This window comes from Oncorhynchus nerka, linkage group LG27 (genome assembly GCF_034236695.1).
Source record: "Oncorhynchus nerka isolate Pitt River linkage group LG27, Oner_Uvic_2.0, whole genome shotgun sequence".
In the NCBI taxonomy this organism is placed as follows: domain Eukaryota; kingdom Metazoa; phylum Chordata; class Actinopteri; order Salmoniformes; family Salmonidae; genus Oncorhynchus; species Oncorhynchus nerka.
In genome coordinates, this window is record NC_088422.1 from 26334621 (window position 1) to 26348057 (window position 13437).

The 13437-nt window shown below is 42.1% G+C and overlaps 1 protein-coding gene across 1 annotated transcript; it reads right to left on the reverse strand.

The window, feature by feature from the left end:
* Positions 1–609: 609 nt before the first annotated feature.
* ptgesl (prostaglandin E synthase 2-like) lies at positions 610–8097 on the reverse strand. The gene is made up of 7 exons (XM_029637550.2): positions 7779–8097; positions 7363–7551; positions 7180–7235; positions 6949–7101; positions 2678–2878; positions 2407–2524; positions 610–2242 (listed from the first exon to the last, which is right to left on the reverse strand). Exons 1-7 carry the CDS (start codon positions 8064–8066, stop codon positions 2087–2089), a joined length of 1161 nt encoding a protein of 386 aa, XP_029493410.1. The 5' UTR covers positions 8067–8097; the 3' UTR covers positions 610–2086.
* Between the last annotated feature and the right edge of the window lie 5340 nt (positions 8098–13437).

A 13437-nucleotide genomic window follows, 5' to 3' on the forward strand; every position in this document is an offset into this window, starting at 1 on the left:
TATATCATGGCCAGTATCATGAATGCAACATTGGATAAAATGGTTATTCTTGGTGCTAGATTTACAGAGTCATTGTTCCTTACCGTTGTTGAGAAGATCATTTTCAAGGTAGTTAATGTGGCTTCTTGCTGTGTATGGTTCAAGGTTTTTTTCCCTGTCATATTGTTTCCTCTTTTCTCATTCACTGCAGTGATAATCTTTGGGTTCGCCAAAGTCATATTGCATTACTTGTAAATTTCAGCCTATGGGGTATTTTTATTGGATGGATTTCTGTCCCTTAAGGTTTTGAGAATGTGACTTCCTTTATCTTGTCTTTGTTCTCATTTGTTGATTTACTTTTAGAACCAGTAACGATCATGACATCCACTGTTCAAGTCATATTGTCAGGTTTGTCGTAGATAATGGAAGGTAATCCACAAACATTTGTTCATAGACATGTAATTTGCTCATGTTTTTAATAGTGTATATACATACAACTATTTCTCAGTTGGTGCTGAACCAAATAATTCTATAGAGAATACTTGTGTAACTTGTAAAGTATGAAATGTTATAGCCATATCTTGCAAAATAGAACAATGTAGTGTTCCTGAATGAGAACATGATACATGATCAGTTTACTTATTTTTATTGAACATTTTTACATGTATGAACATCATTGGGGCGTTTTTAAATTGGTTAGGAGTCTCGGTACCACTTTGTCCAATGGATGCTGCCAAATTATAACAATCATTTCACTTCTTACACCCTGGTTAGTTAAGAATGATAATGTAATTAATCTGGCTATGACTGGAACCCTCAAAGAACAACAATGAGGAAGAATTAGCATCAGTCAAGAAGTTAACAGATGAAAGAGAATCTTGAAACAGGATTACTGTGCATTTTTTTTAGGGGAATTCAAACCCTGAGGAAAATAATATACTGATTATCAGATGTAGCTAATTAAACTAAGTCACGTTAGCTCATGCAATCATTTTAACCTTCAAGTATATTGGAAAACAGAATGGGGGCGAAAAAATGTAATCCAAAATGCTAAGACTGTGTGTAGGAGGTATTTGACAATGTTTACACAGATGCAATGTAAATTTAAAGCTGCTAATTTGGTTTTACTTATGTTATATACACTGACTATACCAAACATTAGGAACATCTAATGTCGTCTCCCCTTAAGCCCTCAATTCGCCGGGACATGGACTCTACAAGGTGTCGAAAGAGTTCCACAGGGATGCTGGCCCATGTCGACCTCAGTTGTGTCAAGTTGGGTGGTGAACCATTCTTGATATACACAGGAAACTGTTGAGCGTGAAAAACCCAACAGTGTTGCAGTTCTTGACACAAACCGGTGCGCCTGGCACCTACCATTCAAAGGCACTTAAATATTTTGTCTTGCCCATTCACCCTCTGAATGGCACACAGGGTAGCCTAGTGGTTAGAGAGTTGGACTAGTAACCAGAAGGTTGCAAGTTCAAACCCCTGAGCTGACAAGGTACAAATCTGTCATTCTGCCCATGAACAGGCAGTTAACCCACTGTTCCTAGGCCGTCATTGAAAATAAGAATTTGTTCTTAACTGACTTGCCTAGTTAAATAAAGGTAAAATAAAATAAAAATACACAATTCATGCCTGAATTGTCCCAAGGCTTAAAAATTATTTAACCTGTCTCCTCCCCACTGAAGTGGATTTATTAAGTGACAATAAGGTTCATAGCTTCCACCTGGTCAGACTCATGGAAAGAGCAGGTGTTCTTAATGTTTAGTATACTCAGTGCACATGTTACTGCAGCCTTGACACCAGGTAGACAGAATGCCACAGTAATCAAGGATCTACAACTAAACGGCTTGCTACTGCAAGTTTATTCAAGCAAATTAACACAGATCATTTGGGTGCATTTTCACAGGAAATAAATCTAGAGGTTGGCCTTTTGCCTAATCCATATTAGCTAGAGAAGTCAATTTCTGTGAATTGTGTCAGGAGGACAAGAGCCTTAGGACAAATGTATAGCATTTTTTTCACCCATCTCTCCTTAATGCAATAACTCTTCACATCTCCTGATTAAGTGAGGGCTGGAAGTGCTATTGAATCAGATCTCCTAGTGCTGGTCAATATTTAGAGCAGGGTCAGTTTGGCCCTTGTCGCTTTTTGTAGCTTTCTCCATTCGTCTGTACCAGCTCTTCACCTTGGTGTTCTCCATCATGTCATCCCAGGCCTCAAGACCCTCCATCACTCTCAGGATCCCATACACTGCCTGCAGAGAGAAGAGTTGTGGACATAATTAGCAAACACTTCCTGTTTACTATTTATCTATAGTAAACAAAAAGCCAAACAAAAGTCTCATCAGCAAAACTGCATAAGACAATACAAGTTATAGAAGTCTAAGATAATACTTCACATGACATGTGGTGCTCTTACCAGGTCAGCCAGATTGGGCTGGTCTCCACCCATGAACTTCCTCTTCTTGCCAATGGCCACCACCCACTCATTGACTGCCTTGTACAGGTCCTGTCTCACGTCATCCTGCAGGTTGTGTCTGCAGGATAGAGGGGTTTAATATAAAACAGAGCTCATCACCAAACATTGGCTGGTTATTCAGAAAAATCCACTTATTCAAGAACTATTTACAAAAACTGTATACATGTACAAAACCTTAGAACAGATCATCTTTTTTTATTGGGGCACCCACCTACTTTTCAGTCTTTTTGAGATGACAAACATGGCAGCTGCTCCAACATACTTTGCAAAGAATCCCTCATAAGTGCCAAACTTGCCCTCACGGACGATATAGTCAAAGGAGGCCAGGGCCTCTCCAGTGGTCCGGTAAACATTGGGCGAGATCAGGTGCACCAGCCAATCATCTGCCCACTTACGCCATTTGATCTCCTCCCTAAAGCAGTTTGAAGGGAAAGAGAATAAGCGAAAGGGACATTTAAGCCTAACTGATGCTTGACATGTATTATATTAGCATCCCCAATTACTACGCTTCCTGGGATCCAAACAGGAAACAAAACAAGTAAAATACATAACACAATACATGACCATAAGTATGTGGACACCTGCTCGTCAAATATCTCATTACAAAATCATGGGCATTAATATGGAGTTGGTCCCCCTTTGCTGCTATAACAGCCTCCACTCTTCTGGGATTTCCACTAGATGATAGAACATTACAGCAGGGACTTGCTTCCATTCAGCCACAAGAGCATTAGTGAGGTTGGGTACTGATGTTGGGCGATTAGGCCAGGCTCGCAGTCGACGTTTCGATAGGGTTGAGTGCTCTGTGCAGGCCAGTCAAGTTCTTCCACACAGTTCTTGCCAAATAATTTCTGTATGGACTTTGCTTTGTGCATGGGGGCATTATGCTGAAACAGGAAAAATGGCCTTCCCCAAACTGTTGCCACAAAGTTGGAAGCACAAAATCCCCTAGAATGTCATTGTATAATGTAGCATTAAGATTTCCCTTCACTGGAACAAAAGGGGCCTAACCTGAACCATGAAAAAACAACCCCAGACCATTATTCCTCCTCCACCAAACATTACAGTTGGCACCATGCATTGGGGCAGGTAGCATTCTCCTGGCATCCGCCAAACCCAGATTCGTCTGTCGGACATGCCAGATGGTGAAGAGTGATTCATCACTCCAGAGAACGCGTTTCCACTGCTCCAGAGACCAATGGCGGCAAGCTTTACACTACTCCAGCCGACGCTTGGCATTGCATATGGTAATCTTATGCTTGTGTGCGGCTGCTCGGCCATGGAAACCCATTTCATGAAGCTCCCGACGAACAGTTCTTGTGTTGACGTTGCAAACTGCTTTTGGAAGCAACTCGGTAGTGAGTGTTGCAACCGAGGAGAGACAGTTTTTGTGTCAAGCGCGTCAGCACTTGACGGTCCCATTGTCTGAGTTTGTGTGTCCTACCACTTCGCAGCTGAACCGGTGTTGCTCCTAGATGTTTCCACTTCACAATAACAGCACTTACAATTGACCAGGGCAGCTCTATCTGGTTGGAAATTTGACAAACTGACTTGTTGGAGAGGTGGCATCCGATGACGGTGCCACATTGTTAGTCACTGAGCTCTTCAGTAAGGCCATTCTTCTGACAATGTTTGTCTATGGAGATTACATAGCTGTGTGCTCGATTTTATACATCTGTCAGCAACAGGTGTGGCTAAAATAGCCCAATCTACTAATTTGAAGGGATGTCCACATACTTTTGTATATACAAATGTCTGTCTTGACAGTCCCCTTCGCAACATAAGATCTTTTATCTGTTTTTTAAAAATCTATTTTTATTTCTAGCTTGAGTTACCTGGGGTGGCAGAGACTTCCATGTAGTCATGGCTCTACTTAATACTGTGTTTCACTGCCTCTGTTCTGGACCTGAGAACTGTGAAGAGACCTCTGGCTGCATGTCTTGTGTGGCACCGTTGAGTGTCTGAACTATGTGCAGACAGTTCAGTACATTTAAACCATCAACACCTCGCACAAAGACCAATTGTGATGCAGTCAAATCTCTCAACTTTGAGCCAGGAGAGATTGACATGAATACATACCACTGACATTCTCCCTCTGTGTACATCTACAGTAAGTGCAATACACGCTGCTCTGTTCTGGACCCACTGCAATGTCCTTCTTTGCCGCACCACTGGGCAGTAGTCCAGCTGTGACAAAACTAGGGCCTGTGGGAGCTGTCTGGTTGATTTAGATGTCAAGAAAGCAGAGCAACACCTTATCATGAACAGATTTCTTCCCATTTTAGCAACCATTGAGTCTACAGTATATGTTTTGACCATGCCAGCTTGCCATCTAGTGTTACACCCAGAAGGTTAGTCTCTTCAACTTGCTGAATCAACACATTATTCAGTAATCGATCTAGATGAGGTTTAGGCTTGAGTGATTTGTCCCAAAAACGGGGCTTTTAGTTTTTTAAATATTTAGTACCAGTTCTAAAACTGACTGGAGCTCTATGTTAAGGGTGTCATTTATTTGACTGTCGTAGCTGACTTGTACACAGTTGAGTCATCAGCATACATAGACACAGGCTTTATTCAAAGGTCAGTGGAAGGTCATTAGGAAAAATTTGGTACACCCCTCAACCGAATTCCATTAGACATCCATTAATACACTGAATAAAAAGAAACACAATATGCAACCATTTCTAAGAATTTACTGAGCCGCAGTTTACACCTGTGGTGTGGCAGGTGGATGGATTATCTTGGCAAAGGAGAAATGCTCACTAACAGGGATGTAAACAAATGTGCACACCATTTCTGAGAAATAAGCTTTTTGTGCATATGGAAAATTTTAGGCAGCTTTTATTTCAGCTCATGAAACATGGGACCAACACTTTATATGTTGCGTTTATATTTTTGTTCAGTGTAAATAGGTAACTCAGTCAATGATTAGGCAGAGAATGTAAATCCATAACACCTCAGTATTCAGCAATAGGTTATGATCAATGATATCAAAAGCTGCACTGAAATTTAACAAAACAGCTCACAATCTTTTCATTAATTTCTTTCAGCGAATCATCAGTCATTTGTCAGTGCCGGGCATGTTATTAGGTGCCCTTCCCTATAAGCATGCTGAAAGTCTCAATTGTTTTTCTGTAAAATAACATTGTATTTGGTTAAACATGATTTTTCCAAACGTTTGCTAAGCACCAGAAACAGGCTGATTGGTCAGCTGTTTGAACCATTAAAGGGTGCTTTGCCATTCTTGGGCACCGGAATGACCTTTGCCTCCCTCCAGGCCCGAGGGCACACACCGTCATCTAGACTTAAACGGAAGATGTAGCAAACAGGAGTCCCAATGTATTCTGCTACCAACTTCAGCTTGCCCTTATTTATGGATACCAACAACTTTGTTCACCTCTGCTACACCAACAACTTTGTTCACCTCTGCTACACCAACAACTTTGTTCACCTCTGCTACACCAACAACTTTGTTCACCTCTGCTACACCAACAACTTTGTTCACCTCTGCTACACCAACAACTTTGTTCACCTCTGCTACACCAACAACTTTGTTCACCTCTGCTACAGCAACAACTTTGTTCACCTCTCCTACAGCAACAACTTTGTTCACCTCTCCTACAGCAACAACTTTGTTCACCTCTCCTACAGCAACAACTTTGTTCACCTCTCCTACAGCAACAACTTTGTTCACCTCTCCTACAGCAACAACTTTGTTCACCTCTCCTACAGCAACAACTTTGTTCACCTCTCCTACAGCAACAACTTTGTTCACCTCTCCTACAGCAACAACTTTGTTCACCTCTCCTACAGCAACAACTTTGTTCACCTCTCCTACAGCAACAACTTTGTTCACCTCTGCTACACCAACTTTGCAGAACTCAAAACGACACTGCTGGTCTTTCATTATTTGGTCCGTTATGCATGAATATGAAGACTCAGCGTTTGTTGTTTGCATGTGATGCCTAAATTTGCTAATCTGGTCAACAACAAAAAAGTTTAAGTGAATATATCAAAGGGTTTTGTTATGAACAAGCCATCTGCCTCAATGAAGGATGGAGCAAAGTTTGCTTTTTTTACCCAAGAATTTCATTTAAGGTACTCCAGAGCTTTTACCTATCATCTTTGTTCCATGGTATATTTTCTCCTTTTTGTTTAGTTTAGTGATCTCAATTTACTGTATGTTTGCCAATCTGCCGAGTTGGAAGACTTATTTTCTATGCCTTATCCCTCTCAGCCATAGTGTTTTAATTCATCTCTCCATGGGGATTTGGTAGTGCTAACAGTCAGTTTCTTGATGGGCGCAGGCCTGTCTGTAACTGGAAGAAGCAATATCATCATCTAAAAAGAGTAGTGATGTATGTAAACCTTTTAGAGAGATTTGGACAGACATACATGTATTTTCATGAATGACCCATGCACGGAATGCTTTTTGGTCATTATATGGTCAGCAGTAATTTGGAACCCAATGTGTTCACCTACTTTCTGGAATCTTTCTCGGGGTACATCGTCTGACCTTCAGCTTCATTCACCATCACCCAGTACTTGTTGTTGAACTCGATCACCTCTTTCCCCTTCTCATTGACAGCCTTCATCTCTGGGTAACAGTGCAGAATTTCTGACATGGTTTTATCCCTGAGGGGGAGATAGAGAAATCAGACCACTTCATGTAAAGAAAACACAAGAACACTTTTCATAGAGGTAGTTACTTACTTGCTCATCAACCGTGTCTTCAAGGCACTGATTATTAATGAGGAGTCATTCAGTTGCTGATGAGTCAAGAGCACCGAAGGGGAGAGAGAGAGAACACCTGACAAGTTTTCCCATCATCCCATACACACCTGTACGTTGTAACTATAATACCAAGTCATGCAGAGTGACTGTGTCCCCTCTTACCACATCATCATTCACCATCACAATTGGCACTTTTCTGTAAGTTGACCACTTGATTTCCTTCCTCATGACGGGGTTGACCTCCACAATCTCATATGGAAGCCCATGGTAGTCTAGGAAAGCTCGCACTTTACTGCAGAACGGGCAGGTCTTGTACTGATACAAGGTCAACTTCAGGCCACCAACAGAAGGCTGAGAAAGACAGGGACGTCAGTTAAAAGTACATTTCATTCATTAACGTTACATATACATTTACAACGCAAAATTTGGCACATTTGAGGATGTAACATTGGGCAAGCTACTTGACAAAAGTACACCAGAGGTTGTTAGCTGACAAACATAAGATTACTGTGCTTCAAGTATATATGGCCAGTAACGAAAATATTTTTCCCATTAATATTCTTGCCAAGTATTATTACCTTGACATCTTCTTCAGCAAGGTGATGTTGGACGGAGAGCTTTATTGTTTGATACAAGCCAAGCCCCCCTCCAAACAGGAACGCACACCCCAGGACCCTGCCACCGCGCAGAGGTGTGCTGAAAAGCAGTTTGGAACGGAATCCTGCACCACCTGTTCTGTAGGCCCGGCTCGATCCATGTAGCGGGACCCTTGGAATCAGGGATGCAATATTCCCAGCACGACATGGTGGAGACTCTAAAATGTGCCAGCCGACCTTACTGAGAGTTCTCGCACAGGCGGCTGCCATCTTATTTTTTACATAAATTCCCACAATTCTGTGCGTTGGGACTTGTTCGAGTACATCGTATCAACGCTGAATTTTCGCTCTTGGTAATGCGTTTTGGTGGGATGTTCAAGAGCGAACACTTTCTATACGCTTGAGCTAACTCATACTGTAAATTCCATTTTTTTTCTTGGCTGGTTACGAGCTGGATTTTAAAGATTTAGTCTCACAGCTGTAAATAATCTTTGCTTAAAAGTTTATTTTGAGCATCAGTCGACATAACGCATCACTGCTTGATGCGATGTACACCAACGTAAAATGATAGGATCATGCATTATATGACTAGTGTTTGTATTACTATTGGGGCTGAATTAAATGAACAATTCCAAAGAAAGAAATGGCATCATGAAATTGTTAAAATCAGACCAATGCGCATTGCACGCCCCCCGTGGTTGCAGGGGGAGGTTTGAGAATGAAGATAGAGGATGACCTAGAAATTAAATGCTGAGCGATTGCAATGGATTGTGAAGTTTAGACTAATAGCTGAATAAACTATTGCAGTATCGTACTACATATCAACTCAAGGTGGTGCTGAACTCACTGAGGACATTTCCACAAGGATACCAATCGCTGATTTGGTACACGAACTGTGGATAATCAAAATGCTGGATGCCGGTACAGAAGAAATGAGAATCTATTCTGAACGTGCACGAGAAGACATTTGAAGAAGGTCATGAAATTGAGAGGATGATAATGCTGGAAAAACAGGTATACTACAGTCACCTGGGGTAACGTTCATTATGTGAGGTGCACTAGCTGTCACGGTGTTGTAGTGTTGCGTCGACACACATAATAAATAATACATCATATTATGATTTTGACATCATCTGAAACCTCACTGAATAAACCCCTAATCTGAATGCATGTGAATAGTAATTTGTCAGCATGCCCATGACCCCAAATATTGATTATGCATTTATTGGATGTGTGGATAATTCTCCCTATGGTCTACTATGCTGAAGGTGAAATATCATAATTTCATCGTTGGTGCATGAATAAACATCATTATCTCACATCCATCATTGCAACAGCATCTGTTAGTCAGTTTCCTTAGATATGGTCTGAATGTGATACACATAATCTCTCTCTCTCTCTGTGTATCTCTCTCACTCACACACACTCATGCTTTCTCTCTCTCTCTCTCTCTCTCTCTCTCTCTCTCTCTCTCTCTCTCTCTCTCACACACACACACACACACACACAGATAGACAGGCAAACCCATGCACGTGTGCATACACAAACATGCATCCACATGCAACACTTTCTGGAGTCTCTTTGCATTTCCAATGTCTTCATCATGTGTGTTTATCTGTCTGTGTGTTTCCAACAAAGGCCCCTGTGTAGACTGCCTTCACATTTAATGACATACACACATGAACACTTTTCTGATTAAAAGATAAAGGGCATGACGCTGAATATTTAAATCTCTGTTGGTTGTTTTTATAATAGGCAGTGCATTGATAAGAATTAACAATAAACACAATGATATTCTTGGCAAGGAAGTGAAGTTCTCTAGGAAATATCCTTTTTGGATCAGGCCCTCTGGCCTTCAGCGCCTGAGGGAGGGTGACCTCCCATTGTTAAACTCAGCTCTTGGGCTATAAAGAAAGCAAAGAAAGCCTCCCCCAAAAACAACAAACTCTCCAACAGCTTTTGAAATGGACTTGTTTGCTCTCTCTGGATTTTGATATATTATACATATGTGAGAGGAAATATCTGGGGTTACCATGGTAACATCACCTGTTGACCATGAGTTTTCAGGCAGGGAGAGGTTTTGCAGGATGTTGCTCTCTGCGTCACTCCTGGAACACAGGTCTTCCTTTGTACATAAACCTATCATGAACTGCCTCACAAAGTTGTTTTTTATGTGCACGTGTCTGTGTCTGGTGGGGGGGGGGGTTGAATATGAAGAAATATGCCTAAAAAGGCATGAAATGATGGCTCTGTTCATTTTCGATCTCTGTCTTTCTCCTTCCCTGACTTCAAAACTGTAGACGATTGATCTTCTTCATGCATTTTCTCTTCATTGTTGTATGACTTTAAGCAGTTTTGATGTGGCATATGAGCTCATTTCTGATTCTGAATAGAAAAAAGCAGACCTCCTCTCTAATAGACTGGCCTCACTGTACACATATGGCTCCTTCTTCTTTATGGAATGTGACAGGAATCTGTGATTTTTTTTTTATCACACGCCTTAGTTTTCTGTGCACAATGCAGAAGAGCTCCTTATAATCCTTCTATATCTTTTTGGCCCTGCCCTTTAATCATCAGAACGAGTTGTAATGTGAGTTAAATTATGATACAATGCCTTTGTGTGTAAACTTACTTTGCAAGCTGTCATTGTTCCAATAGTATAAAGGCTATGCCATTACTACTGTCGGAACCATTTCAGCCCACTTACAGTGCATTCAGACCCCTTGACTTTTTCCACATTTTGTTACATTACAGCCTTATTCTAAAATTGATTAAATATATCTATTTTTTCATCAATCTACACACAATGCCCCATAATGACAAAGCAAAAACAGTTTCTTTACATTTTAGCAAATGTATAAAAAAACAAAAAAACAGACATACATTATTTACATAAGTATTCTGACCCTTTGTCACGTTTGTCGTATGAAGACAGGCAACTACAGGCAACTACACATAGTCAAGATCCCAAACCAGAAAGTGGGAAAAAGGCCTGCCTAAATATGATCCCCAATTTTTTTTATTTTACCATTATTTAACTAGGCAAGTCAGTTAAGAACAAATTCTTATTTTCAATGATGGCCTATGAACAGTGGGTTAACTGCCTTTTCAGGGGCAGAACGACAGATTTGTACCTTGTCAGCTCGGGGATTTGAACTTGCAACCTTTCGGTTACTAGTCCAACACTCTAACCACTAGGTTACCCTGCCACCCCAAGACAATGATAAACAGCTGTCTCTGATTGGGAACCATATCAGGCCAACATAGACATACAAAACCCCTAGACATACAAAAACCTAGAGTACCCACCCTAGTCACACCCTGACCTAACCAAAATATATAGAAAACAGAGATATCTAAGGTCAGGGCTTGACAGTACCACCCCCCCCCAAAGGTGCGGACTCCCGGCCGCAAACCTGAACCTATAGGGGAGGGTCCGGATGGGCATCTACCCTCGGTGGCGGCTCCGGTTCTGGATGCAGTCCCCGCTCCCTACACTGATCCCTCCACTTCTGTGGAACCGGACAATGGATCGTTGTCGGAGGAACCGGACCATGGATCACAGCCGGAGGCTCAGAACTGGGAACCGTCGCTGAAGACTCTGGACTGGGGACCGTCGCTGGAGACCCCGGACTGGGGACCGTCGCTGGAGACCCCGGACTGGGGACCATCGCTGGAGACCCCGGACTGGGGACCATCACTGGAGACCCTGGACTGGGGACCGTCGCCGGAGGCTCCGGACTGGGAACTGTCGCCGAAGACTCTGGACTGGGAACATCTGTCACGTTCGTCGTATGAAGGAGACCAAGGTGCAGCGTGGTATGCGTACATTCTCTTTTAATTAAAAGAATGAACACTGAACAAACTAATAAAATAACAAACGAAACGTGAAGCTATACAATAGAGTGCCTACAGGCAACTACACATAGTCAAGATCCCAAACCAGAAAGTGGGGAAAAGGCCTGCCTAAATATGATCCCCAATCAGAGACAACGATAAACAGCTGTCTCTGTTGGGAACCATATCAGGCCAACATAGACATGCAAAACCCCTAGACATACAAAAACCCTAGACATACAAAAACCTAGAGTACCCACCCTAGTCACACCCTGACCTAACCAAAATATATAGAAAACAGAGATAGCTAATGTCAGGGCGTGACACCCTTTGTTATGAGACTCGAAATTGCGCTCAGGTGTATCCTGTTTCCATTGATCATCCTGGAGATGTTTCTACAACTTCATTGGAGTTCACCTGTGGTAAATTCTATTGATTAGACATGATTTGGCAAGGCACACACCTGTCTATATAAGGTCCCACAGTTGACAGACATTCTGCAGCATTGAAGGTCCCCAAGGACACAGTGGCCTCCATCATTCTTAAATGGAAGAGGTTTGGAACCACCAAGACTCTTCCTAGAGCTGGCTGCCCGGCCAAACTGAGCAATCGGGGGAGAAGGGCCTTGGTCAGGGAGGTGACCAAGAACCCGATGTTCAGTCTGACAGTGCTCCAGATTTCCTCTGTGGAGATGTGAGAACCTTCCAGAAGGACAACCATCTCAGGATTCTCTGGTCTGATGAATCCAAGATTGAATTCTTTGGCCTGAATGCTAAGCATCACATCTGGAGGGAACCTGGCACCATCCCTCTGGTGAGGCATGGTGGTGGCAGCGCTGGAGTGGCTTCCGGACAAGTCTTTGAATGTCCTTGAGTGGCCCAGCCAGAGACCGGACTTGAACCCGATCAAACATCTCTGGAGAGGCCTGAAAATAGCTTTGCAGTTACGCTCCCCATCCAACCTGACAGAGCTTGAGAGGATCTTCAGAGAAGAATGGGAGGATATGAATACTTATGTAAATCTGATATTTCCGTTTAAAAAAAAAAATGTTTTTATTGCTTTGTCATTATGGGGTATTGTGTGTAGATTGATGAATGAGGGGGAAAAAACAATTTAATCAATTTTAGAACAAGGCTGTAACATAACAACATTTGGAAAAAGTAAAGGGATCTGAATACTTCCCGAATGCACTTTATGTGGTTTTTGTGTGTTATGTTGTCCATAGTTTTTGTCTTTGTATATTCCACGTAATTTGTACACTAGACGACACTATATGTTGGGTCATTGGTCACATGTATATTGGCACACAGGTGACCAGGAAGTAGGGATGCACAGGTATGGCGAGCATATGCTGTTTTTATCTTTGCTGATTGATGGGCAAAAGACCCAACAAAAGAGTGACATTTGGAAAGCGGTTTGTTTTGCAAGACATTTTGCAAATCCCATTGTATCCCACCAGTGCTAGAGTGGCTATCAAGAAGGTTGGCCAACTACAGTTTGGGTCCTGTTAGTAACTATCCCTTTTATCTGGTCTGGCTAACTAGTAGCCGACATGGAAGTTCCATAAAACTATTTGGATATCACCAAAGACATTTTGTGTTTACAACATGCTGACATTGGAGAGCAAAGACGATGTTATTAATAACGAATAGATGATGTCCGGTGGCATTGACTATTATACTTTTAAGCAGAACAAGACTCATCGTGTTGTCTGCATGGTGGGGGTTCTGAGTGTGCTGTGCACCACCCTGTCCAGCCTTTGTCTACAGGAAGTGGACGTGTAGCCTATGCCACAACCAGCTTC